The sequence below is a fragment of the Oncorhynchus nerka genome, linkage group LG20 (assembly GCF_034236695.1).
Source record: "Oncorhynchus nerka isolate Pitt River linkage group LG20, Oner_Uvic_2.0, whole genome shotgun sequence".
NCBI classification, from domain to species: Eukaryota; Metazoa; Chordata; class Actinopteri; order Salmoniformes; family Salmonidae; genus Oncorhynchus; species Oncorhynchus nerka.
Genome location: NC_088415.1, coordinates 64,755,888 through 64,783,297, shown reverse-complemented (window position 1 = coordinate 64,783,297; position 27,410 = coordinate 64,755,888). Strand labels below are relative to the sequence as shown.

At 40.4% G+C, this 27,410-nt stretch overlaps 1 protein-coding gene across 3 annotated transcripts in view; it reads left to right on the top strand.

The window, feature by feature from the left end:
* LOC115102962 (gamma-1-syntrophin) overlaps positions 1-27,410 on the top strand; it is a 60,473-nt gene that overhangs the window by 8,082 nt on the left and 24,981 nt on the right. For all 3 annotated transcript variants that reach the window (XM_029623449.2, XM_029623448.2, XM_029623447.2), the window contains exons 2-8: positions 16,652-16,960; positions 18,000-18,054; positions 25,150-25,284; positions 26,341-26,397; positions 26,627-26,684; positions 26,779-26,822; positions 27,232-27,273. In XM_029623449.2, coding sequence (XP_029479309.1) covers positions 18,028-18,054; positions 25,150-25,284; positions 26,341-26,397; positions 26,627-26,684; positions 26,779-26,822; positions 27,232-27,273 — 363 coding nt within the window. In that variant the 5' untranslated portion in view covers positions 16,652-16,960; positions 18,000-18,027. The remainder of the gene's footprint in view (positions 1-16,651; positions 16,961-17,999; positions 18,055-25,149; positions 25,285-26,340; positions 26,398-26,626; positions 26,685-26,778; positions 26,823-27,231; positions 27,274-27,410) is intronic.

Sequence of the window (27,410 nt, the reverse complement as noted above, 5' to 3'; positions counted from 1 at the left end):
AAATGGATGAAAATGTAGAAAAAAAATTGGGGTTGAAGTTTAATTCAACAGTATAAAACAATCAGAATGGAGAAAGACACATTGAAATCAGTTAGAATTCATGTGTTACCACACTAGGGTCATGCACTAGTTCTAATACAAATGAAGAATTTGTCATATTCAAAAACATAAAATAACTTAAATTACCATACTGTCAAAAAAAGTTAAATAAAATATTTTGGCCATATTGCCCAGCCCTAGCTGGTCTGCAATCTCTCTCTTTCTGTTTAACAATTTGTTTAGCATGTTTAGCATGCAAGGTACAAAAGGTAGCAACAAACGAGGCATTGACTTAAAGATTAGCTAGCATATCTCTGCCATAAACTGCATGGAAGTCTGGTGCTATTATTGTTGCGATTGGAGAGGGGACTGTGGATCGGTCTCTATCTGTCCGTATGTACGTTAGTTTGTACTTTAATCTCACATGATATCTCAGACAGCACTGGCCCAGTTTTGACGAAACTTGGGTGAATGATGTGTCTTGCCATCGAGATCCGGCATTTACAAAATGACACTGATTGGCCCAAGGCGGGAGCTGTAGTAATTAACTGAAATGTGTTTGTCACACCAGAGAGGAAGAGGTGAAGCGAGAGGGATAACTGGGCCCAAACGTTATCTTGTTCAGCAGGTGGTGTTTTTATTTTTTCCTCACCCAATGAGGAGTTTTTGTATGGAGATCAATGAGAGATTCTTGAATTTGGTTAACAAGAAATTGAATGGCTTCTTTGCTTATTTAATCAAATAGAAGTTTCGTAGTGCTTAGGTCGTTACGCGTGTACTGCTATAAGTAGGACAAGTGACATCCAGGCAACTTTGAAAAAACAACAACTTTTTATCGGAGTTGTGCCTAATTGTTCCCGCACGTATCAACCCTCTCATTGGCTAGAGCGGTCCCACCTGATCTTGCCTCCTCCTGACTGCTTTCCATTTTTAAGACATTCATTTTCCTTGTTAGAGCGGCCACTGGAGTATCATCTGTGGTCACACACGATAACTGAAATTTGTTAGTCACACACAATATCTTGTTATGGAAGCGCTTCCCCATTGGGAATCGAATTTTCTGAAATTTCAAGTGCACCACGCATAGTTTATGATAAAAATCAAAATTTCATAAAAATTGACATCCAATATACCAAATTAAAGCTACACTCGTTGTGAATCTATCCACCAAGTCAGATTTGTAAAATGCTTTTCGGGGAAAGCATGAGACGCTATTATCTGTACCATGCAGCCTCACATACTGCAACGTCACAAAAACGACAGATTTTTCGTTAGCGCTCGCAAACGAAAAGGCTGAAATAAAATATAAAACATTCCTTACCTTTGACGAGCTTCATTCTTGGCACTCCTAGATGTCCCATAAACATCATTTAGGGTCTTTTTTCGATTAAATCGGTCCATATATAGCCTAGATATCGAGCTAGGAATACCTTGGAATTGGAGGAAAAAATTAGCATTTCATAACGTAACGTCATTTTTTTAAATGCCAAAAGTCGACGATAAACTTTCACAAAACACTTCGAAATACTTTTGTAATGCAACTTTAGGTATTAGTACACGTTAATTAACAATTGGCCCAAGCGGGGTCGCTGCATCATTCGTGGGGGACAAAATGTTTACTGTTGTCCCTCATGATGAAGTTGGGGAGGGTACTGTGGATCTGTCTCGGTCTGTATGTTTGTTTGTATGTTAGTCACACGCTATATGGGCTCCCACTTGGCACAGCGCTCTAAGGCACGCATCTCAGTGCTATAGGCCTCACTACAGACACCCTGGTTTGAGTCCAGGCTGTAAACCAGCCGTGATTAGGAGTCCCATAGGGCGGCGCACAATTGGCCCAGCGTCGTCCGGGTTTGGCCTGTGTAGGCCGTCATTGTTAATAAGAATTTGTTCTTAACTGACTTACCAAGTTAAATATTTTTTATATATAATGAGCTGTATTGATCAGCTATGAAAAGCCAACTGACATTTACTCCTGAGGTGCTGACCTGTTGCACCCTCTACAACCACTGTGATTATTATTATTTGACCCTGCTGGTCATCTTTGAACATTTGAACACCTTGTCCATGTACTGTTATAATTTCCACCCAGCACAGCCAGAAGAGGACTGGCCACCCTTCAGAGCCTGGTCCCTCTCTAGGTTTCTTCCTAGGTTCTGGACTTTCTAGGGACTTTGTCCTAGCCACTGTGCTTCTACATCTGCATTGCTTGCTGTTTCAACACCATAGTGCCCACAAAGCTCATCACTAAGTTAAGGACCCTGGGACTAAACACCTCCCTCTGCAACTGGATCCTAGACTTCCAGACGGACCGCCCCCAGGTGGTAAGGTTAGGTAACTACACATCCGCCACACTGGGCCCAAAAGTTATCTGGAAGTCTAGGATCCAGGTCAATGAGAGATTCTTGAATTTGGTTAACAAGACATTGAATGGCTTATTTGCTTATTTAATCAAATAGAAGTTTCGTAGTGCTTAGGTCGTTACGCGTGTACTGCTATAAGTAGGACAAGTGACATCCAGGCAACTTTGAAAAAACAACAACTTTTTATCGGAGTTGTGCCTAATTGTTCCCGCATGTATCAACCCTCTCATTGGCTAGAGCGGTCCCACCTGATCTTGCCTCCTCCTGACTGCTTTCCATTTTTAAGACATTCATTTTCCTTGTTAGAGCGGCCACTGGAGTATCATCTGTGGTCACACACGATAACTGAAATTTGTTAGTCACACACAATATCTCAATTGGCCCAAGCGGGGTCGCTGCATCATTCGTGGGGGACAAAATGTTTACTGTTGTCCCTCATGATGAAGTTGGGGAGGGTACTGTGGATCTGTCTCGGTCTGTATGTTTGTTTGTATGTTAGTCACGCGCTATATGGGCTCCCAAGTGGCACAGCGGTCTAAGGCACGCATCTCAGTGCTATAGGCCTCACTACAGACACCCTGGTTTGAATCCAGGCTGTAAACCAGCCGTGATTAGAAGTCCCATAGGGCGGCGCACAGTTGGCCCAGCGTCGTCCGGGTTTGGCCTGTGTAGGCCGTCATTGTTAATAAGAATTTGTTCTTAACTGACTTACCAAGTTAAATATTTTTTATTTATCTTAGAACTGGCCCGATTTTGACGATACTTGGGTGAATGTTGAGTCTTGCCATAGAGTTCCGGAATTTACAAACAAGAGATTGAAAATGAAAACTTTGAAAGGTCATGCCCCTCACCCCGTTTGACCAAAAGTCATGAAATCTGGTACACAGGTCCCTCTCCTCATAAGGAACACATTTCCCTCAAGGACGCATAAGGTTTGCCATGATTCATTTTCTGTCATTTTGAATTTTGTGAAAAACATTTAAAAGGCTACTCTTCGGGCACCGAATGACTGATCTGCACCAAACTTGATATGTGGCATTTATGGACAAAGGTTTCGCAACACAATATTTTCCAGACTAGCACCTAAAACATGGCTGCACTGACCAATAAACATTGACCAATAAACATTCAGGTAGGCGTGGTCTGGCACATAAATGAATATAAATCAGTAAAGGATATTCGTATTCTAATACAATTTGGTACACATGTTGCAAACAGTGTCAAGACTCAACATATGCAAGAACATTCATATCAACCACACAGTGGTGCTATAATGGGCACATGTTTATATCTCTTGATCTGTTTGACTCAGAGTGCTGAAATTTGGCACACATGCTCAGGGATATGAGTCTAAATAACCCACGCAATATCTCAGACACTACTGTCCCGATTTTGATGAAACTTTGGTGAATGATGTGTCTTGCCATAGAGATGCGGCATTTACAAAATTACACTGATTAGCCCAAGGGGGGGCGATGCATCATTTGTCGGGGACGACATGTTTACTGTTGTCTTGTTTCTTAATTACCTTTGTGCTGTATTGCAACTTAAAAATATAAATACTTTTAAGCTATGTTTTGTCAATGTGGGAATGAGTTAAAATGCACAATGTTTGGTTAGAGCATGTACAGCACATTGGCTCAAATTAGTCATGTATTTTAGAAAATACAAGTTCTAATGTTTGCTTATTACAGACAGTAAGTAATGACTTTATCATTTGCTTAGAAGGGCAATTTTGTCAGATATATATTAGACGCCAGGTAAATGCCACACAGGGTCTTGAATCGTTGTTTGGTGACTGTTAACAGCTGCAGATGTGAAATATGTTTTCCAATTTGTCATGAAATTGCAAAATCTCTAGGAGTAGCCAACGATTTGGGAACAACTCCACATACTTACACAATTCATCTGGTATAAATGTACAAAAGGAGAGTTCTGTCAGATTTCTCTCAAACTGAAGTGAGGAGTAATAAGAATACTTTCTCCTTTGTAGGCTAAATACTATTATTTATTGTAATATATATATATATATTATTTTGGTGCATTATTTCTGGTGCTATTTATCCTTCAGACACTATGCCACCAGTCTACGAATTGCTTTACAGTACAACCATTACCCTTAGCATTTCAAGTCTTTTGATGATTTCACCCCCCCCCCCCATAGATACAGTCTGTTTTAGAAAAAATAATAGGCAATGTCCTCTGACAGTGGAAAGCTGTTTCTATCAGGCCGATGCTTACTGCAATACACTTGGGTTATTTATCTTTCATGTCTGTGTATCCTCACAGCATGGTATTATATCCACCCCCCAAAGCTCCCTCATGTAGGACTAGCTTGTTACACTGCTATATATGGCTGCTACTTGATTTTTATGTTGTACTTCATGTCATTTTTCACCGAAATTAACAATTCATTATACGAGGCACTGTAATATACATGGATAACTATGAGTTAAATGAATGCATTAATGTTAATTGAGACAACCGTGTCCGATTATCTGCTTCACTTCACTCAAGCCATTAACTTATATATTGGTATATTATCCTCTGTTCTTAATAGAACACAATCAATTCATTTCAATTAAGAAACTCACTGGAGAAAAATTATGAAACCCACCAGGGGGTAAACAGTTGAACTCTAAACAATCAGTTACACCTCTTTAAAACCACAATCCAGAGTTAGTGTTTAAGCCCAGCCACTTGGTTTGGTATAAATTTCAGGATTGGGGCTGGGGAAACGTAAGCAGAACTCTCAAATTCATTAACAGAGCCATGGACGCAAGGACCGACAGTCCATGAGTTTGTCATAAAAGCTTTTAAAAACACGTTGAAGCTATAAATTGTATGTTTACACAACTGTATATCCCCACAACACAATATTTGGTCATAATTATCCATTCCTGGTTATTCTGCTCTTTAATGGGGCAGCATCAGCTTGTGAAATGCTCCTTTTGGATTTAAGTTGACACCCACCAGATAGTTCTAGGCTGTGCCATGCCAAAAACCATTCATCACAATCAAGAAGGTCAGGAAGCGGGTCCATAAATGTGTCCGTCACTAAATTACCTCTGCTCCCTCACTCTTACTGCTGAATGGACCTGGCCTGAATAGACCAGGTATAAACGGTACAGTGAAATGTTTACTTGCAAGCTCTCCTCAACAGTGCAGTACAAATATCAATATCAATAATAATCAAAGTCAAATAGAAAATAGAACAAGTAATTAAAAAATGGTATACATAGTTGTATACACAATATAGTATACCCGTAGTAGTATACACAATAGGATATATAGTATAAAGTATGAAGTAATAAAGTCAATAGTGTCTTGGTTGAGCAGTTGAATAGAAAGTATATAAATAGTGCAGCAGTGTTGACAGTGTGTGTGTGTATGTATGTATGTATGTATGTATGTATGTATGTATGTATGTGTGTGTGTGTGTGTGTGTGTGTGTGTGTGTGTGTGTCTGTCTGTGTGTGCGTGCGCGTGATGTAGAGTTGAATGTGTGCCAATAGTCTCTAAGGTGCAGATGAATTGCAGGTCTGAGCAGTCATTTAAAACATTTTTTTTGTCATTTAGCAGATTCTCTAATCCATAGCGATTTACAGTTAGTATGATCAGATGATGTGAGAGAATGTGTTCAACTCACAATCACTCAGCATCAACATGGAAAAAGGGCCAGTCCTCACACAGACTGTTGTGGCTCAGGTATTAGCTAACTTCTAATCTCAAAAAGTAATGACAATGTCTTCCTCTTTCCTATCCACTCCTTATAAGATTGACAGAATATGGAAAGCTACCGGGGGTAGCTGGGAGAGGTTTGACAGTCCCTTTTTACAAATGACAAGAACTCAGGACCTAGCAGAATACACAAAGCCATCACACACTCACAGCCAAGCATAGACCTACTGTAAGTAGTATTTGAAAACAGTATACGAATTAGGGTGCTCTTGAATCTGAGAGCTTCTCTGTAAATACTGACCAAATAATTGGTCGCTTCCCGAGGTTAGCCTTTGGAAATCAGTGCGAAGATCAAGCGTGGTTTTTCTTAGAGAAAAAATGTGATTCATTTTTCTTAGAGAAAGAATCTGTAGAAATCGAGCCCGTACAAGATAAGAACATAACTGTTCATTATAATCAAACTGCATGGCAAGGGCTATGCAATGAGAGAGACTTAAACTGTTTAATTTGAGAGATTCAACTCACTGCTGTATCATAAGACTGCTCATGCTTATTTGGTCACCAATTCATTTAGATTGATTTCTCTAAATTAACCAAGTTTGTGCATTTGCTTATTATTCCGTTTACCTGATGACTGTGTAGGTTTGGCCATGAGGCTATACAATAGCCATGGTTTAGACTATGAAAATACTGTAGTTATTTTGGTTTGGATAAGGCCTCTGGTCTGTTTGGCTCCTGGTCAAAGACTGAGGTAGATAAGAACCCATAGAGATAGATCTGGTAGTTTCATATCATATATCTCAATGGAAGAATCCACCCAGAGAGAGGAAGGAATGGAGATGGACGGTGGTGAAGGTGGGATGCAGAAATCAGCCAGCACACCATTGTGACATTTGCTGTTTATATTAACGTGTAGGTGGAAGGGTAGGCAGAGTTGAAAATGTATTGTCATCTGATTGAGTGAAGTTTTCTTCCTGAACCTACAGTGAGCTCCAAAAGTATTGGGACAGTGACAATTCTTTTTTTTTTTTTTTACTTTCTCACTCATCATTATTCACGGTTCATTCAGAGCTATCCGTGATCATGGTAGCATCCATATCAATAAAAATGACTCCAAAATGACACAATTCATTATTCACCATGACTTTCTATTGGGTTCAAAATAGTCTGAAACACAACCAAAACAAACAGTAAATGCATCCAACAAGTTTGTAGAGTCACAAGCTTGGTGTAGACATTGCGTGCTATGAATATGGGACCAAATACTAAACGTTTGACTACTTTAATACACATCTAAGTTAAATTGTTCCAATACATTTTGTCCCCTTAAATGGGGGGACTATGTACAAAAAGTGCTGTAATTTCAAAACGGTTCACCTGAAATGGATGAAAATACCATCAAATTAAAGCTGACAGTCTGCACTTTAACCTCATAGTCATGTTATTATTTCCATACAGAGCCAAAACAACAAAAAATGTGTCACTGTCCCAATACTTTTGGAGCCTACTGTATTTGTTAATTTCAACTAATAAGCGATAATGGGACTCTCACCTGGGTCGTTAGTGTGTTGTGTCCAAAACAGAGCTGTACTTGCTAAAAGCTTTAATCTCACATGTCAGATTTGACAGAGATGTCTAAATAAACAGTATGTCAGAGTATATTCCATATCCAGAGACATACTTGTCTGCTTCCATAAGACTACTAAAGCTTAAGCCTACAGCTATTATATCCACCTCCCTTAGATTCAGGTCACTTCACCAATGTAGCCAGTAGGCTAAATGGCTGGTCTATTCCTCAAGGGGGACACTGGCTGTCTTCAGGTCCTAGGCAAGGCGATGTCTCCATCAGCCAACACCTTCCAAGCGAATTAAGCGTTTTAACTCCTCTCTACTCTATGCAAACTTTCCCCTGCTATTGTTTCAAAGCCAAGAGTGCCATTCGAGAGAAACAGTGTGCAATAAATTGGTTTCAGGGGAAATATCTGATAGCGTGCCTGTAAGTTGCGCTGACTCAACTTAAATTGTACAAAAGGTTCAGCTCAGTGTATCTTACTTGGATTCACGCAGTGAAGTCAACTGCTTGCCCTTGTCAGTATGTTCTTGAGGGCACCTGCTGGAAGCAGGCCTGCGTTTGTCTTCCAACAGACAATACATACGGTATGTAAAACAATTCCTATTTTAGATGAACATTTTAGGACTTAGAAGGTCAGATGTAGACATGCATTGTTAAAGACGATCTAAAATGGTGTCAGTAGACATCACTCAATGAGTTGGCAGGCTCCAGATGGAATGCCACAGTATTGAGAGACATTCCAAAGTCTATGTTTAAATAAAGGTTTTTAAATTGTTCATTTAGTATAGTCTTTGATGCAGAGGGAAAAGATTTACATAACATGATGAGGTATAGTTTCAAATGTGAATGAAGCGAGTGAAAAAGTCTTAAAACAATGATCACAGAGGCAGCTTGCCACGACAGCTCAGCGATATCGTGTCAAGAAAGGCACGCTAATGAGCAGAATTTCTCCTGAGGTTTCGATTGCAACACAACAAAACACCTCTGCAGAAATGTTTGTGCTTGGCATACAAATGACAAGGACACAGAAGAACATGAATTAATGAATGGGACTTGCAAAGCAAATGTTCCATTCAAAATCTTCGTCAGACTTCTTCTACTCCTCCTACACCGTTTAAGCTAGAAACGTCATTCAAATTTTAAAACGTGCAGGTCCGTCTGGAATAGTCCCACTTGTCAAAAACCCGTTTAATCTACGCAGTTTCCACATCAACCTAAAAAAAAATCTATATGATGACGTTGAATCAACGAGGAAAACTGATCGGATTTTCAAAAAGTGATCAACGTATGTGCATTTTGAACCTAAATCCAATGACATGGTGTCATTTTTTGTTGATTTCACGTTGAATTCACCGTAGTTGACAACTCATACAAATGTAAATCAAAACTAGACTTTTAACTGATGTCTGTGCCCCGTGGGGTGTGCTTGTATACAACGTTTTGATATCTTCTATACTGGGATTTCCTCAGCATTCTAAAGGGACATTGGGACACCATAACTCCCAACATTCCATTCTATTAACTGTAAACAATGTAACTTTTGCTCAAATCAGCTACTTTGACGACTGACAACAATTTAGACAAAACATTAGAGCATATTAAAAATTCCTCTACTTCTCTGCTATTCATACCTGAAATCAGAACAAGAACATATTTTATTATACAGCTGTTTTACGAACCGCATCAATGACGTTTCCTTTGTAAACAACTGAAATGTTGAACACTTTCCCAAAACGTTCAACAAAAAGTTAGAGCGTCTGAAATCCTCCTCTACTCTGCTATTGAAATCTGAAATCAGAACAAAATATAACAATCAAATAGTACAGCTATTTTAGTAATCACATAAATTACTTTTCTTCCTAACGTTTTGAAACAACTGCCATTTTGACGGTTCGGACCGCTAAAATGGCTTTGAAAAACATATTTCAGCTAATAGGGAAAAGTATCTAACAAAATAACTACATTATAGATTTCACTAATCATAAGCTATTGACATATAATAAACATTAGGGTGCATTTGTGGACACATTTCTTACTTACTCAAGCTTTAAGCTAACTTCTCACTGTCATGTAACTACGTTGGGTGACACTTCCCTGTTTACCATAGCAAAATTAGCCCTACTAATTTACTAACTCAGTCTGTTTGAAGTGCCACAATTATAGTTTTTTACATGTAAGAAGTCAAAAACATATTGAAACCAGTACACACACACACTCCTTCCATTGCCATAGTTTAAAGCAGTGGTATTCAAAGTCAGGGTCGCGCCCACAGAAAAATATTTGACTATAGATTATTGTATGTGCCATTATAATAACATTGTTGAGAAAGATACATTGAAAAATACAATTTTATTAAGTAAATGTATTTATTGATATCTTTTCATTTTGATAAGATATGAAAATTCAGATTGTACGCTTGTGTCATTAAATTTAGTGTGGGATTGGGTTGTGAGAAATTCTGATGATGTAAAAAACGACTTCAGACGAAATTGTTTGAATACCACTGGTTTAAAGGCACTGAACCAATCATTCATTGTCTGTGGCGACTTCAACGAGGATCTGCTGTTCAGGTTAGACTTAGTGTAAAAAAACTAAAAGTCCAAATACGTTGTAAAAACAGAATACATTTTTTACTGTCTACATGCTCATGGTAAAACATTTATAATAATTGCATTTCAAATGTGTGCGTTCCTATCAAAGTAAGTTCCTTATTTTCTGTATATCATGTTGTCGTTTCTACTGTTGGCGCATACAGTATTTACAGTTGAAGTCAAAGTGTACATACACTTAGGTTGTAATTTCTTGTTAACAAACTTTCTTGTTAACAAACTATAGTTTTGGCAAGTCGGTTAGGACATCTACTTTGTGCATGACACAAGTAATTTTTCCAATAATTGTTTACAGACAGATTATTTCACTTATAATTCACTGTATCACAATTCCAGTGGGTCAGAAGTTAACATACACTAAGTTCACTGTGCCTTTAAACAGCTTTGGAAATGCCAGAAAATTATGTCATGGCTTTCGAAGCTTCTGATAGGCTAATTGACATCATTTGAGTCAATTGGAGGTGTACCTATGGATGTATTTCAAGGCCTACCTTCAAACTCTTTGCCTCCTTGCTTGACATCATGGGAAAATCAAAAGAAATCAGCCAAGACCTCAGAAAAACAATTGTTGACCTCCACAAGTCTGGTTCATCCTTGGGAGCAATTTCCAAATGACTGAAGGTACCGTGTTCATCTGTACAAACAATAGTACGCAAGTATAAACACCATGGGACCATGCAGCCATCATACCGCTCAGAAAGGAAACGCGTTCTGTCTCCTAGAGATGAACGTACTTTGGTGCGAAAAGTGCCAATCAATTCCAGAACAACAACAAAGGACCTTGTGAAGATGCTGGAGGAAACAATGTACAAAAGTATCTATATCCACAGTAAAAAGAGTCCTATATCGATATAACCTGAAAGGCCGCTCAACAAGTAAGAAGCCACTGTTCCAAAACAACCATAAAAAGCCAGACTACGGTTTGCAACTGCACATGGGGACAAAGATCGTACTTCTTGGAGAAATGTCCTCTGGTCTGATTAAACAAAAATATAACTGTTTGGCCATAATGACCATCATTATGTTTGGAGGGAAAAGGGGGGGCTTGCAAGCTGAAGAACAACATCCCAGCCGTGAAGCACGGGGTTGGCAGCATCATGTTGGGGAGTGCTTTGCTGCAGGAGGGACTGGTGCACTTCACAAAATAGATGGCAGCATCAGGAAGGAAAATTATATGGATATGTTGAAGCAACATCTCAAGACATCAGTCAGGAAGTTAAAGCTTGGTAGCAAATGGGTCTTCCAAATGGACAATGACCCCAAGCATACTTCCAAAGTTATGGCAAAATGACTTAAGGACAACAAAGTCAAGGTATTGGAGTAGCCATCAAAAAGCCCTGACCTCAATCCCATAGAAAATTTGTGGGCAGAACTGAAAAGCGTGTGTGAGCAAGGAGGCCTAGAAGCCTGACTCGGTTACACCAGCTCTGTCAGGAGGAATGGGCCAAAATTCACCCAACTTATTGTGGGAAGCTTGTGGAAGGCTAAACAATTTAAAGGCAATGCTACCAAATACTAATTGAGTGTATGTAAACTTCTGACCCACTAGGAATGTGATGAAAGAACTAAAAGCTGAAATAAATCATTCTCTCTACTATTATTCTGCCATTTCACATTCTTAAAATAAAGTGGTGGTCCTAACTGACCTAAGACAGGGAATTTTTACTAGGAATAAATGTTAGGATTTGTGAAAAACTGAGTTTAAATGTATTTGGCTAAGGTGTATGTAAACTTCTGACTTCAACTGTATACGTATGCATGTATGTATGGAGCATAATATATTTACATTTTTTTCACATTTTCAATAACCGGTGACAAATAATTCTATAATATAATATAATATATAATAACGATTATATATATATTCAATAAAAAATCTGCCGTTTTCCAGCTACAATAGTCATTTACAACATTAACAATGTCTCCACTGTATTTCTGATCAATTTGATGTTATTTTAATGGACAAAAAAATGTGCTTTTCTTTCAAAAACAAGGACATTTCTAAGTGACGCCAAAACTTTGAACGGTAGTGTACATTGCAAAGTTTCCTAAGGACTGGAAGTGAGGCAGCCCTCTCTGTCGGAGCCATCTCATTTGCTTTACATTACCACCTATTTTACTTTTCATGTCAAAAACCAAATGGCCACTGCTGCACATGCTGCCACTGTTTTTGACAGATTAGATTGTACTATTTAGAATGAGTAGCCAGCTTACGAAAGAACTAGTGCATAGCTAGCTAACATAATGTCACAAAGCATGATACGCTAGCCAGTTAACTTTCATTCTGAAATAGCATCATATTTCCGAGTTAGTCAGATATTAGTTTAGAAACACTTTGGCATGGGAGCTAACTAGCTAGCAAGCCACCAGCTAGCTATAGCTAGCTTGCTGCTTATCAAAGGTAGACAGCTAACTTATTAATTTGATCAAATATATCTACAACACCACATATGTAGGCTACTGAAGACTATATCATTAAAAATCAAAAGCTAATTTCATGTGAAAATGTTGTGGGATTTGCTCCATTGGCTTTGTTGGTAGTCCATTCTGATAGGCCTACATTATGCTCAAATAGACACAATAGCCTATTGGCTACAGTCTAAAACTGTTTATGTGAGCTGGAAGTTGCACAGCATTCTCACAATGTTTGTCAGAAGGTCTATTTAAAAAAAATGTTTTTTTTAATTTTACCTTTATTTAACTAGGCAAGTCAGTTGAGAACAAATTCTTATTTTCAATGATGGCCTAGGAACTGTGGGTTAACTGCCTGTTCAGGGGCAGAACAACAGATTTGTACCTTGTCAGCTCGGGGGTTTGAACTTGCAACCTTCCGGTTACTAGTCCAACGCTCTAACCACTAGGCTACCCTGCCGCCCCGGCAGGTGTATAGGAGTCAGGCGCAGGACAGCAGATATGAGTAAATAAACATATTTTATTCAACATAATATAAATGCAATACAAAAACAGAGCCCACAATAATGGACCATCCTACATAGAAACAATCACTCAAACAAACAAACATGGGGGAACAGAGGGTTAAATAATGAACAGGTAATTGGGGAATTGAAACCAGGTTTGTAAGACAAAGACAAAACAAATGGAAAATGAAAAGTGGATCGGCGATGGCTAGAAGGCCGGTGACGTCGACAGCCGAACGCCGCCCGAACAAGGAGAGGGACCGACTTCGGCGGAAGTCATGACAATGTTCAAGTTTCTGCGCACAAGACCTGACATTTGCTGTGTCTAAATACATTTGAGGGAACATTGGTTGAATCCCAGACGAAGCTTTAACGTTCTTATAGCTTTAACGAAAAGACAATATACAGTAACCCATTGAGCCCTTTTCAGCCATTGCCGAGGTGTGTTTGACAGGTATTTACAAACATTTCTGTGGTCAAAATATGAACAGAAAAAAACGACAGTAACAAGAAAGAGTATGAAAGAGTCGCAGGAGTAAAATGAAAGCAATCAATCCAGGGAGATTTAAGTGACAATTGGATTTTGCACACCTCAAACACAGGAAATAGATGGCTGAAACACACAGATCCTCAGTTGGGAGGGGAATGCATGTTGCTAGCTCTATTGTCAACATGACTAGCTAAGTTATAAAATGCGATGCAATTCAGGGTAAACAGATCATCATTTTGGTGTGCATAGAAAGGAGTCATGAGTGCATTCAGGTGCATGTGCTGCCGTGAATTTTCTTCACAGTTGACACTTCACAGTCACACTTCACATGCTCATTCTGTTCAGAATAACCCAGGGTATGACGCCAAAGATAGTCATCATAAACACTGACACTGTATATGACGTGAGCTTTATGATATGGAAATGTGAAGTGCACATTTGGACTCACAGGTGTTTGGCTTGCTTGTATGACATCAAAGCTGTATTTACAATAATCTTCAACATCTCATCTATAAAAATACATAGAGTCCTTCTCATTTACAGCATTTCCCTCACTCGGTCAACAAAAATGTGCAAAAGTTGCCCAATTAATGGGAGGGATGGGGCCAACTTCTCAAGTTCAGAACGACTGTAAGTTACAATCAATATAGTTTAGCGCTGTGAAGCGCAGAGCCTAAGGTCTGAAGTTATATAGCATGTTATTGTACAGCCTCTGCGTTCCAATTTAGGCTTTTATCGGTGTCTAAATCTGCCATTTTCAACCCGTATACGTGTAAATGGTGTAAAGGGTGATTTTGACTGCTAAAACCTGGGACAAACTGAAACATGGAAGAACTAAACGGGGTATTGTGTGTAGATTGATGAGGGAAAAAATAAATGTATTTCATTTTAGAATAAGGCTGTAACGTAACAAAATGTGGAAAAACTCAAGGGGTCTGCACTGTATGCTATGCTCAGTTAACTTCTGTGTCTCTCCTTGGGGCAGAGGTGCTCCGAGGGAAGGAGTTCCACCTTTCCGATCAGTGGGTCCTTCTTCCCACGGATCCCCCTCAAGCCCAGAGAGGACTTCATGAACATCCCGCTGTCGTCCAAATATGTTGTGAAAAGCCATTTTATTTATTTAAAACTTTGACAATGCATGTGGTATTCCAGTAGGAGAGTCTATAACAGTGTAGTAGTCTGAGTGGTGTTATTTATGATGAAATGTGTGATCTAACTGCCCCACAATCCAAAGTAATAAGGTTGATATAGTAGTATATCAAAGTAATCTGACCAATTATTTCATTACATTTAACTTGGACTAAATTTAACTGCTTTAAGTTTTTTTTAAATGTACTTCTTCAACTACTACAAAAATCATTTTAAAACAGGTAAAGCAAGTCCCACAATTTTACTTAATGTAAAATTGCCATCTAGTTGCTGCAAGGTATTTATATTAGACCCACAGGTGCCTACAACCTGCAGCAGTTGAGACTTCTCACCGCTTTGTAGCAAACTGCTTTCTGAAATTCAACCTCTGTGCTTGTCAAACAAGTCTGGAATACAAACCATTAGATCACACCGAGAATTTGTCGTCATCATTATTTTTGTGCTGTGAAGTGTTTTTGGGCCATGATTGGGGGGTTTCTCTAAATATGAAATATCATCTGTATTTGTATTTATTCTGGATCCCCATTACCTGTTGCCAAGTCAGCAGCTACTCTTCCTGGGGTCCGGCAAAATGAATCCAGTTATACAATTTTAAAAACATTACAATACATTCATTACAGAATTCACAACACACTAAGTGTGTTCCCTCAGGCCCATACTCCACTACCACATACCTACAACGCAAAATCCATGTGTACGTGTGTTTATAGTAGTATATAGTATAGTATATGTTATCATGTGTTTGTATGCATGTGTCTGTGCCTATGTTTGTGTTACTTCACAATCCCCGCTCTTCCGTAAAGCTGTATTTTTACCTGCTTTTAAAATCTGATTCTACTGCTTGCATCAGTTACCTGACGTGGAACAGCGTTCCATGTAGTTATGGATCTACAGGTATGTAGTACTGTGCGCCTCCCATAGTCTGTTAGACTTGGCGACTATGAAGAGACCTCTGGTGGCATGTCTTGTGGGGTTTGCATGGGTGTCCATTCAACACCTCTTACAAAAACAAGTAATGAGGACATCAAATCTCTCTTCCACTTTGAGCCATGAGAGATTGACATGCATATCATTAATGTTAGCTCTCCATGTACTTTTAAGGGCCAGCCGTGCTGCCCTGTTCTGAGGCAACTGCAATTTCCCCAGGTTCCTCTTTGTGGCACCTGACCACACGACTGAACAGTAGTCTAGGTGCAACAAAACCAGGGCCTGTAGTACCTGCCTTGTTGATAGTGCTGTTAAGAAGGTAGAGTAGCACTTTATTATGGACAGACTTCTCCCCTTTTTAGCTACCGTTGTATCAATATGTTTTGACCATGATAGTTTACAATCCAGGGTTATTCCAAGCAGTTTAGACACCTCAACTTGCTCAATTTCCACATTATTCATTACAAGATGTAGTTGAGGTTTAGCGTTTAGTGAATGATTTGTCTCAAATCAAATGCTTTTACTTTTGGAAATATTTAGGTCCTTGCTACCTATTCCGAAACTAACTGCAACTCTTTGTAAAGTGTTTCAGTCATTTCAGTTGCTGTAGTAGCTGATGTGTATAGTGTTGAGTCATAGATAGACACACTGGCCTTACTCAAAGCCAGTGGCATGTCGTTAGTAAATATTGAGGCGCCTAAACGGATACCCTGGGGAATTCCTGCTTCTACCTGGATTATGTTTGAGAGGCTTCCATTAAAGAACACAAACCATATGGGTTATTACTGTGATATACTTTTGGGGGATAAGCCCTTTATAGCCTCATGGTCTAGTTTCCCACTACCTCGCAGACTGACTCAAATGTGATGTATTTTTCTAATCTCAGCTCTTGTGGTCCTTAGAGTCTGGATCTGAGTGGAACTGCTCCTGAGTCTGCCATCAGACACACTCCCTAACCACCATAAGGATTGGGACAGCACCTTGGCCACAACAACCTGGCCATAACAACAGCCCATACACCAGGCCGGTCAGTGCCCAGAGTGGTCCAAAACCAAGCCCACCATAGGCTAGGCTCCAGCTCCAGGTGAGAGCCTGAGTCCCCCCACAGCCATGCCCAGGGAAGCTCCTCTGCCACAGGTAGAATCAGTGCTCACCTGCCTGATTGATGGCTAGACCTCTACAGACAAAGAGCCGGAGGCCTTTCTACTGAGGTGAGACTTGAATATATACTAAAATCACAAGCACAATGTTGTTTTAGTATAATTCATTCATTTTCAAGGACAGCAGTTTGTTTATTACAAAGTTGAGGATAAGGGAAGCACATGTTTATATTTATCCTCATCCCAAACCAGAGCCATTTATTTATGGCTCCGTCTCAAACCACCTCTTTTACAACTAAAGAACAGAACTGTGCTACGCCTTCATCTGTGACTTGTCTTCAACAGCTTCAGCTGTAGCATGTTTTAATACTGCAGTACTACTGGGCTACTGCAGAGACATGTGTCCATCAGCTTTGGTTGTCGTGTGTCTCACTGTTTTAATTATTAGCCCTGCTGTAACACAGTAACAGATATGGTAACACAGTCAGTCAGGAGCAATGGATTCCATATTCAAACATTAATCAGGGTACAGATTAAGATCTTAATTTGAGCCAGTTTTCTACAGCAGGAACATAATCATGCAGCAGCAGGAAATGTGAATTATTATGTGGATTATAATGAATGGACATTTTTTTGGCAGTTGATACATTGTTCCTAAGGGGAAATCAAGTCTGAAATGTCAAATTAAGGAAGAAGACTTTTTAAACCTCAAATACATAGCATTTCTTGCATTGATGGACAGTTCTCCTGCAACAAGGTAATCAAATTAAGATCTTACATCTGTAGATACTTAGGTTCTCACCTTCAGCTTATGAATTATTCATAGACATTTAATGGTCTTTGGTTTCCTCCATGATTAATCCATGGGGTTCTGCACAGGAGTCTGCTAGAAAGAAGTGAAATTGCAATGCAAATCTATTACTCTGGATTCAAATGGTTCATTCCTATAAGGACGACATGACATTAATGAAAATAGGCAGACCATGCCGGTGGGTTTTGTGTTTATATTAAGTGGAAAGGGATACACCATCACGAAGAGCTTGGTCAATCTGTGTTATTACTACAAATGAGAAGAACCATGTCTCTGACTAACTGCTAGGTATTTTGTTCAGGAAGCCAATTCAATTTCCTTTCTTCTTTCTTTTTCCAGGGCAGATTCCCTCACTGTGCCATAGCACATGGATTTCAAGACTTCAAATGAAGAGGTAGCTACAATTTGAGTTGAATAGCTTTCAATCCCTCAGCGTTTTGCAAAGATAATTGGAGCAAATTGGTGTGCCATGGTGACTAGTGTTATGTCTTTTGACTTGACAGCGTACTCAACAGCTGACACGTGTTAACCTTTGAAACACAACAAGAGGTCAGAAATCTTGCTGCTGTGATGGCGGTTAGGAAGTGCAGCTCAGTTTCCACCTGTTTTGTGGGCAGTGTGCATATAGCCTGTCTTCTCGAGGCCAGGTCTGCCTACGGCGGCCTTTCTCAATAGCAAGGCGATGCTCACTGAGTCTGTACATAGTCAAAGCTTACCTTAAATTTTAGCGCTGATGTTTAGGTCAAGGTATGTATAGTCCAGTGGGTTCTGGTAGTTTTTAATAGTTAATTCTAAGATTTGTATTCGATCATGTATATGTTTTTGCTGTTTGTTCTTTGTTATAGAGCCAAAAAGATTAGAGAAGTGGTTTACCCAGACATCTCCATTTTGGATAGATCATTCTTTGTATTGTTGTTTGTTTAGTGTTTTCCAATTTTCCCAGAAGTGGTTAGAGTATATGTTTTCTTCAGTTACATTGAGCTGATTTCTGACATGCTGTTCCTTATTTTTCCATAGTGTATTTCTGTATTGTTTTAGTGATGAACCATAGTGAAGCTGTTGACTCAGGTTTTCTGGGTCTCTATGTTTTTGGTTGGACAGGTTTCTCAATTTCTTTCTTAGGTATTTGCATTCTTCATCAACCCATTTATCATTGTTGTTCATTTTCTTCAGTTTTCTGTTTGAAATATTTATATTTGATAGGGATGCTGGGAGGTCAAATACACTGTTAAGATTTTCTACTGCCAAATTTACACCTTCACTATTACAGTAGAATGTTTTGTCCAGGAAGTTGTCTAAAAGGGATTGAATTTGTTGTTGCCTAATTGTTTTTTGGTAGGTTTCTACACTACATTCCTTCCATCTATAGCATTTCTTAATATTACTCAGTTCCTTTTGCTTTGATGCCTTGTAATTTAATATTGCTCTGTTCAAGTAGACTGTGATTTTGCTGTGATCTGATAGGGGTGTCAGTGGGCTGACTGTGAATGCTCTGGGAGACTCTGGGTTGAGGTCAGTGATAAAGTAGTCTACAGTACTACTGCCAAGAGATGAGCTATAGGTGTACCTATCATAGGTACAATTGTGTACCTCGCCAGCAGCATACCACCCTGCATACCACTGCTGGCTTGCTTCTGAAGCTAAGCAGTGTTGGTCCTGGTCAGTTCCTGGATGGGAGACCTGATGCTGCTGGAAGTGGTGTTGGAGGGCCAGTAGGAGGCACTCTTTCCTCTTGTCTAAAAAATATCCCAATGCCACTGCCCTGTATAGGGTGCCGTCTTTCGGATGGGATGTTAAATGGGTGTCCTGACTCTCTGAGGTCATTAAATATCCCATGGCACTTACCGTAAGAGTAGGGGTGTTAACCCCGGTGTCCTGGCTAAATTCCCAATCTGTCCCTCAAACCATCACGGTCACCTAATAATCCCCAGTTTACAATTGGCTCATTAATCCTGTAACTATTCCCCAGGTCGTTGCTGTAAATGAGAATGTGTTCTTTGTCAACTTACCTGGTAAAATAACAGATAAAAAAGGAGTCCCCTCGAAGCCTACCATTGACTATGTACAGTTGTGGCCAAAAGTTTTGAGAATGACACAAATATTAATTTTCACAAAGTCTGCTGCCTCAGTTTGTATGATGGCAATTTGCATATACTCTAGAATGTTATGAAGAGTGATCAGATGAATTGCAATTAATTGCAAAGTCCCTCTTTGCCATGCAAATGAACAGAATCCCCAAAAACATTTCCACTGCATTTCGGCCTTGCCACAAAAGGACCAGCTGACATCATGTCAGTGATTCTCTCGTTAATTAACACAGGTGTGAGTGTTGACGAGGACAAGGCTGCACAAAAAGGGCTTCACAGGCAAGGATATTGCTGCCAGTAAGATTGCACCTAAATCAACAATTTTTCGGATCATCAAGAACTTCAAGGAGAGCGGTTCAATTGTTGTGAAGAAGGCTTCAGGGCGCCCAAGAAAGTCCAGCAAGTTCCAGGACCGTCTCCTAAAGTTGATTCAGCTGCGGGATTGGGGCACCACCAATACAGAGCTTGCTCAGGATCGGCAGCAAGCAGGTGTGAGTGCATCTGCATGCACAGTGAGGCGAAGACTTTTGGAGAATGGCCTGGTGTCAAGAAGGGCAGCAAAGAAGCCACTTCTCTCCAGGAAAAACATCAGGGACAGACTGATATTCTGTAAAAGGTACAGGGATTGGACTGCTGAGGACTGGGGTAAAGTCATTTTCTCTGATGAATCCCCTTTCCGATTGTTTGGGGCATCTGGAAAAAAGCTTGTCCGGAGAAGACAAGGTGAGCGCTACCAACAGTCCTGTGTCATGCCAACAGTAAAGCATCCTGAGACCATTCATGTGTGGGGTTGCTTCTCAGCCAAGGGAGTGGGCCTTCTCACAATTTTACTCACAACATCCTCTGAGAGCAACTTCTCCCAACCATCCAGGAACAGTTTGGTTACGAACAATGCCTTTTCCAGCATGATGGAGCACCTTGCCATAAGGCAAAAGTGATAACTAAGTGGCTCGGGGAACAAAACATTGATATTTTGGGTCCATGGCCAGGAAAATCCCCAGACCTTAATCCCATTGAGAACTTGTGGTCAATCCTCAAGAGGCGGGTGGAGAAACAAAAACCCACAAATTCTGACAAACTCGAAGCATGGATTATGCAAGAATGGGCTGTCAGTCAGGATGTGGCCCAGAAGTTAATTGACAGCATGCCAGGGCGGATTGCAGAGGTCTTGCAAATATTGACTCTTTGCATCAACTTCATGTAATTGTCAATAAAAACCTTTGACACTTATGAAATGCTTGTAATTATACTTCAGTATTCTATAGTAACATCTGACAAAAATATCTAAAGACACTGAAGCAGCAAACTTTGTGGAAGTTAATATTTGTGTCATTCTCAAAACTTTTGGCCATGACTGTACATACCCAGCGTGTGACAGAGCTGCAGGAGTTGTGACCCGTTTTTGTTGGTTATGTTGTCATAGTTGTGCCTAGGGGGGGGGGGGGGCATATGAGGGAGGGAATGCTGTCACCTCCAGGCAGGTGTTTGTCCCACTGTGTGCTGAGGGTGTCAGGTTCTTGTCCGGTTCTGGCATTTAGGTCACCACAGATTAGTACATGTCCCTGGGCCTGGAAATGATTGATTTCCCCCTCCAGGATGGAGAAGCTGTCTTCATTAAAGTATGGTGATTCTAGCAGGGGGATATAGGTAGCACACAGGAGGACATTTTCCTTTGTTAAGATCATTTCCTTTTGAATGTTCCTGTTTTGATTAATTTCATGGGGTGAGTTAGGTCTGCTCTATACCAAATTAGCATACCCCCTGAGTCCCTTCCCTGTTTCAAACCTGGTAGTTTGGTGGAGAGGACTATCAGCTCTCTGTAACCTAGAAGGAAACCAGTGGGTCCATCTCCTTTATACCATGTTTCTTGTAGGATGACAATATCTGTATTTACAATTTCTTTGATTAAATCCAGGTTCATGCTCTTTAGGCCAATGGCAGATGACCTCAGGATTTGGATATTCCAGGATGAGATAGTGAAAGCTTTGTGTTCCATAAAGTGTACAATGTTGTTGGTCGTGTGGTTTGGCCTCAGGCCAGTAAGTGTGAGCAGAGCCTGCTGAGCATCTTTTATTTAATTTTTTCAATTTTATTTAACCAGGTAAGCTAGTTGAGAACAAGTTGTCATTTACAACTGCGACCTGGCCAAGATAAAGCAAAGCAGTGTGACAGAAACAACAACACAGAGTTACACATGGAATAAGCAAGCGTACAGTCAATAACACAATAGAAAAGAAAAAAAAAGTCTATATACAGTGTGTGCAAATGACATGAGGAGGTAAGGCAATAAATAGGCCATAGTAGCACAGTAATTACAATTTAGCAGATTAACACTGGAGTGATAGATGAGCAGATGATTGTGTGTAAGTAATGATACTGGTGTGCAAAAGAGCAGCAAAGTAAATAAAAAACAATATGGAGATGAGGTACTATTTACAGATGGACTATGTACAGATACAGCGATCAGTTAGCTGCTCAGATAGTTGATGTTTAAAGTTAGTGAGGGAAATGTAAGTCTCCAGCTTCAGCGATTTTTGCAATTCGTTCCGGTCACTGGCAGCAGAGAACTGGAAGGAAAGGCGGCCAAAGGAGGTGATGGCTTTGGGGATGACCAGTGAGATATACCTGCTGGAGCGTGTATAATGGGTGGGTCTTGTTATCGTGACCAGTGAGCTGAGATAAGGCGGAGCATTACCTAGCATAGACTTATAGATGACCTGGAGCGAGTGGGTTTGGTAACGAATAGGTAGCGAGGGCCAGCCGACTAGAGCATACAGGTCACAGTGGTGGGTGGTATATGGGGCTTTGGTGACAAAACGGATGGCACTGTGATAGACTGCATCCAGTTTGCTGAGTAGAGTGTTGGAGGCTATTTTGTAAATGACATCGCCATAGGATTGGTAAAATAGTCCGTTTTACTAGGGTAAGTTTGGCAGCGTGAGTGAAGGAGGCTTTGTTGTGAAATAGAAAGCCGATTCTAGATTTGATTTTGGATTGGAGATGTTTTATATGAGTCTGGAAGGAGAGTTTACAGTCTAGCCTAGGTATTTGTAGTTGTCCACGTATTCTAGGTCATAACCGTCCAGAGTAGTGAGTCTAGTCGGGCAGGCAGGTGAGGGCAGCGAACGGTTGAAAAGCATACATTTGGTTTTGCTAGTGTTTATGAGCAGTTGGAGGCCACAGAAGGAGTGTTGTATGGCATTGAAGCTCGTTTGGAGGTTAGTTAACACAGTGTCCAAAGAAGGGCCAGATGTATACAGAATGGCATCGTCTGCGTAGAGGTGGATCAGGGAATCACCCGCAGCAAGAGCGACATCGTTGATGTGTACAGAGAAAAGAGTCGGCCCGAGAATTGAACCCTGTGGTACCCCATGGAGACTGCCAGAGGTCCATTCAACAGGCCCTCCTACTCCACTGAACTCTGTCTGTGAAGTAGTTGGTGAACCAGGCGATGCAGTCATTTGAGAAACTAAGGCTATTGAGTCTGCCAATAATAATGCGGTGATTGACAGAGTTGAAAGCCTTGGCCAGGTCGATGAAGACTGTTGCACAGTACTGTCTTTTATCGATGGCGGTTATGATATCGTTTAGTGCCTTGAGCGTGGCTGTGGTGCACCCATGACCAGCTCGGAAACCGGATTGCACAGCAGAGAAGGTACCGTGGGATTCGAAATGATCAGTGATCTGTTTATTAACTTGGCTTTCAAAACTTGGGCTCGTGTGTGACTTCGTGTGTGACTTTAGCTTGGGCGTATGTGTGACTTCCTTGTTGAGGTCCTCTTTGCGGGGGTGGGGTCAAATCAAATTACCAACGAGTAATCTAACCTAACAATTCCACAACTACTAACTTATACACACAAGTGTAAAGGGATAAAGAATATGTACATAAAGATATATGAATGAGTGATGGTACAGAACGGCATAGGCAAGATGGGGTGCATTGGGTGGGCAGGAGGGGCATAGGTCTGATCTGAGGGGGCCTAAATGGGTGTGGGCATGGTTGACTTGGTGGGGTGTTGATTGGTTGGGGTGGGGGTGTGGATGTGGCTGGTGGTGTTGTGGTCCTCTCGGCCTGGGTCCGCTATGTGTAGGTCCGGGGGGGGGTCCTTTAGGGTCCAGGCGAAGGTGGGCAATGTGCCTTGTATAGGTGGACCTGGTCATAAAGGCTGTTCAAGTCCATAGTAGAGTGGTGGGCCAGGTAAACATTTGGTTTCGAGGCACAGTCACAGGGAATAGGTGTTTACCCACTGTGTGGTAGCAGGGTGGAGCTCTCGCTCTCTCTCTCTCTCAATAATACTCATCCAGGTTGTGTACAGTACAAGTAAATATCAATCTATGAGTTGCCATGCCGGCAGTTGAGCTCCATGATTTCTTTACACAGAGCTAGATACAGTACATGTAAATATCATTATTTGAGATGCCTTACCTGTAATCGAGCTGACATTTCTGACTAAAAATACTGGTGACTAATGTGACTAATGCAAACTGGTGACTAATGTGTCCTTCGGTGACACTACTGCGTGTGTTGTCAAGGATGCTCAGTGACATTGGCCCGCTTGGCTCTACATTAGTAATCATGTCAGGTGAAGGTGCTTCTCTTATTTAGATATTTAGACTTAACCATAGTCTCAAGGACAGGACAGGCATTCCAAATAGCTGGTGGGGAATTGGCTATGCAGAATACAAATGTATGCAGATTATCATGTTTTAAATGGATCACTGGATATGATGATGATTTCTCTCATCCATTTCTTTTGCGCAACACTGAGAAATGCATATCTGGTGACTGAGCATTATGTTAGAATCTTAGATGGATAGACTAAAATGATTCTGAATTATTTCATTGGAGAAATTAGACCATTGTAACTAATTGTTTATTTTCTCTGTTATTAAGAGGCATATCATTGCAGTTATCTGGTTTAATTTTCAGGGCTTAGACGACAATATATTTCGCTCAGATTAATGTTATAGCACAGTGCATAAAACATTTATGCAATTCACACTAATTAGTGAAGCTGAATACATTGGAACATGTCCAGGCCTAAGATAAAGTTCAACACTAATTTCTCACCCTGCCAGTTCAGCACATATTTGACTGAGAACTAACCTTAATCAGTGAGTCCATATTTATCTGGTCTTCCTTTAACGGAATTGCAACATAATATGGAAGATGTATGCAAAATAATTAGTGGGTCAAAAAAGGTTTCCCTGAATTGATCATGAATTATGATAGATCTTTTCCTAGCCTATTGTAAAATGTCCATAGGGCGTTCTACGTGTCACTCTGCCAAAAGTCTCTACAATGTCTTTCCAATTCGATGACATTTTCATTTAATTTCATGGCCAGTTCATTCGGACATTCTGAGAATGAGAAATTATTTTTCCACTGATTTACTTTGCAGACGAAGACTGGGGTTTATCTGCTGCAAGATGGTAACGAGGAGCCTTTCAGTATTCGACTGCACTTGGCGAAAGACATTCTGACAATTCAAGAGCAAGATGTCATCTGCGTGTCAGGAGAACCATTTTATTCGAGTGTAAGTAACCTGCCGTGCCTGTCACATAAAATACCACGCATTGACATCATACGGCTCGTTTACAGACACTCCAAAAGGCTAGGGCCGGCATTGACTGTATGTGTGGGTATGAATGTGGATACGCTGACCTGTGAGCCTCTGCAGCCCCTCATCATGAGTTCAGATTTTTTTGTGGCCCCCACCCTCATCAAAGTTGCCCATACCTTCTGTAGATGGTGACACACACACACACACACACACACACACACACACACACACACTGTATCTGGGGTAACAATATAAAGATATTGACAATGGTACAGGGTGTGAATGACCATATGCGCATGGAAGAGCTACTTCAGTCAATTGTAAAGCAATTGTAAAACCATAAATCAATATTCATATTAAAGGGTGTTTCAATTACAAGAACAACGTCATGTCAGGCGAGAATTACTGTATATTTGGAACCATGAGAGTGAGGTGTGAGCATGACTGATGAGATTATACAATAAACAGAACAAGAGCCAGACACTCAACCTCATTGGTCCATGCCTAAGCATGTCTCAACCTCATTGGTCCAGCATACACACCCTGTACCTGGTTGTACTCAAACATGCTCTGGCCCTTACAGTAACTTGATGTAAACTTACATTAAGTGTGTAATGATACGTACTGTATGCACAGAAACAGGAGAGACACCCATGTCTCATATCAAGCACCATTTAGAAAGGGACCTTTCCTTTATTACTTTCCTTGTATTTTTTTTTCTTAACTAGGCAAGTCAGGTAAGAACAAATTCTTATTTTCAACAACAGCCTAGGAACAGTGGGTCAACTGCCTTGTCCAGGGGCAGAACGACAGATTTTTACCTTGTCAGCTCGGGGAATCGACCTTGCAACCTTTTGGTTACAAGTCCAACACTCAAACCACTAGGCTACCTGCCGCCCCGATATATACGGTGTATCAGTCTGTTATTCTTTCATTTGCATCTACGGTAAAACTTAAAGTAAAGTCAAATTAAACTCTAAGTATCGCCATAATAAACACGGTCTCTTTAATCTATCTGATTCCTTGCAGGAGAGAACTGTAACCATCAGAAGACAGACGGTTGGAGGTTTTGGTTTGAGCATTAAGGTAATTTAGATTGCCATTGATTTGTTGTTTTCTCCCTATTCTATCTTTTAATTGACTTTCACCTAATGCAATTGATCTTTTAAAACCACAATTGATTCATATCAACAGTAGACTAATGGAGTATCCTTTGCGGGAAGACACAATAGTTTCTCTCTTTTTTCCCTGTTTCTTTCTCTTCCTCTATTTGTTTGTGCAACAAACTACATAACTATGTAAATCACCCCCCTAGGGAGGCGCGGAACACAAAATCCCCGTTGTGATATCAAAAATATCAAAAGAGCAAAAAGGTAAGCTCTTTTTTAGTTCTATGTATCCATTTCATTATGCCTTACCAATTATTATTTCTTCGCCCAAACATAATATATAATGTATTGTCTGCAGCTGAACTGTCTGGGTTGCTGTTTATCGGAGATGGGATCCTCCAGGTAAGCGATGATGATGAGTATCGTGACAGTTTCTTCTGCCTGGTGTCGTTCAGTGTTTGTACTACAGGTCTGGTTGAATTCTAACCCCTTCAAACTCTGCTGATGGATCACTATGCGATATATGAGTGCACTGAGCAATGTGTTGGCATGGCCAGGAAGAACGTAGTGTACATTTGCAATAGAGATCTTCGTTGCAACTGTCACTGTCAGCTTTCATTGTTTTGCAGCAATGCTATTTTTGAGCACGGACGCCAGATATGTAAAACGCACTTGATTGCTGTTCTACGAATCAAGGACCCCGTTTTCAAACACACCTTCAATGATGTTAAAAATAAAAGCATATTATGCACATCCTCAGTTTAATGGATCTGATATCATTGTTGCTAACCACAAGACTGTTTGTTTTTAGATAAATGGAATCAATGTTCGGAGCTATCGCCACGAGGAAGTGGTAAGAAGCTGACAACTTAATATCTCATATTTCACTGCAAGCTGCAACACTTGCACCGCCAGCTTATCTCGTTTCACTTTTTCTACCTCATCTGTGGGACCCGTAAGATCAGTTTCATACCTTTTTCCCAGTTTGTA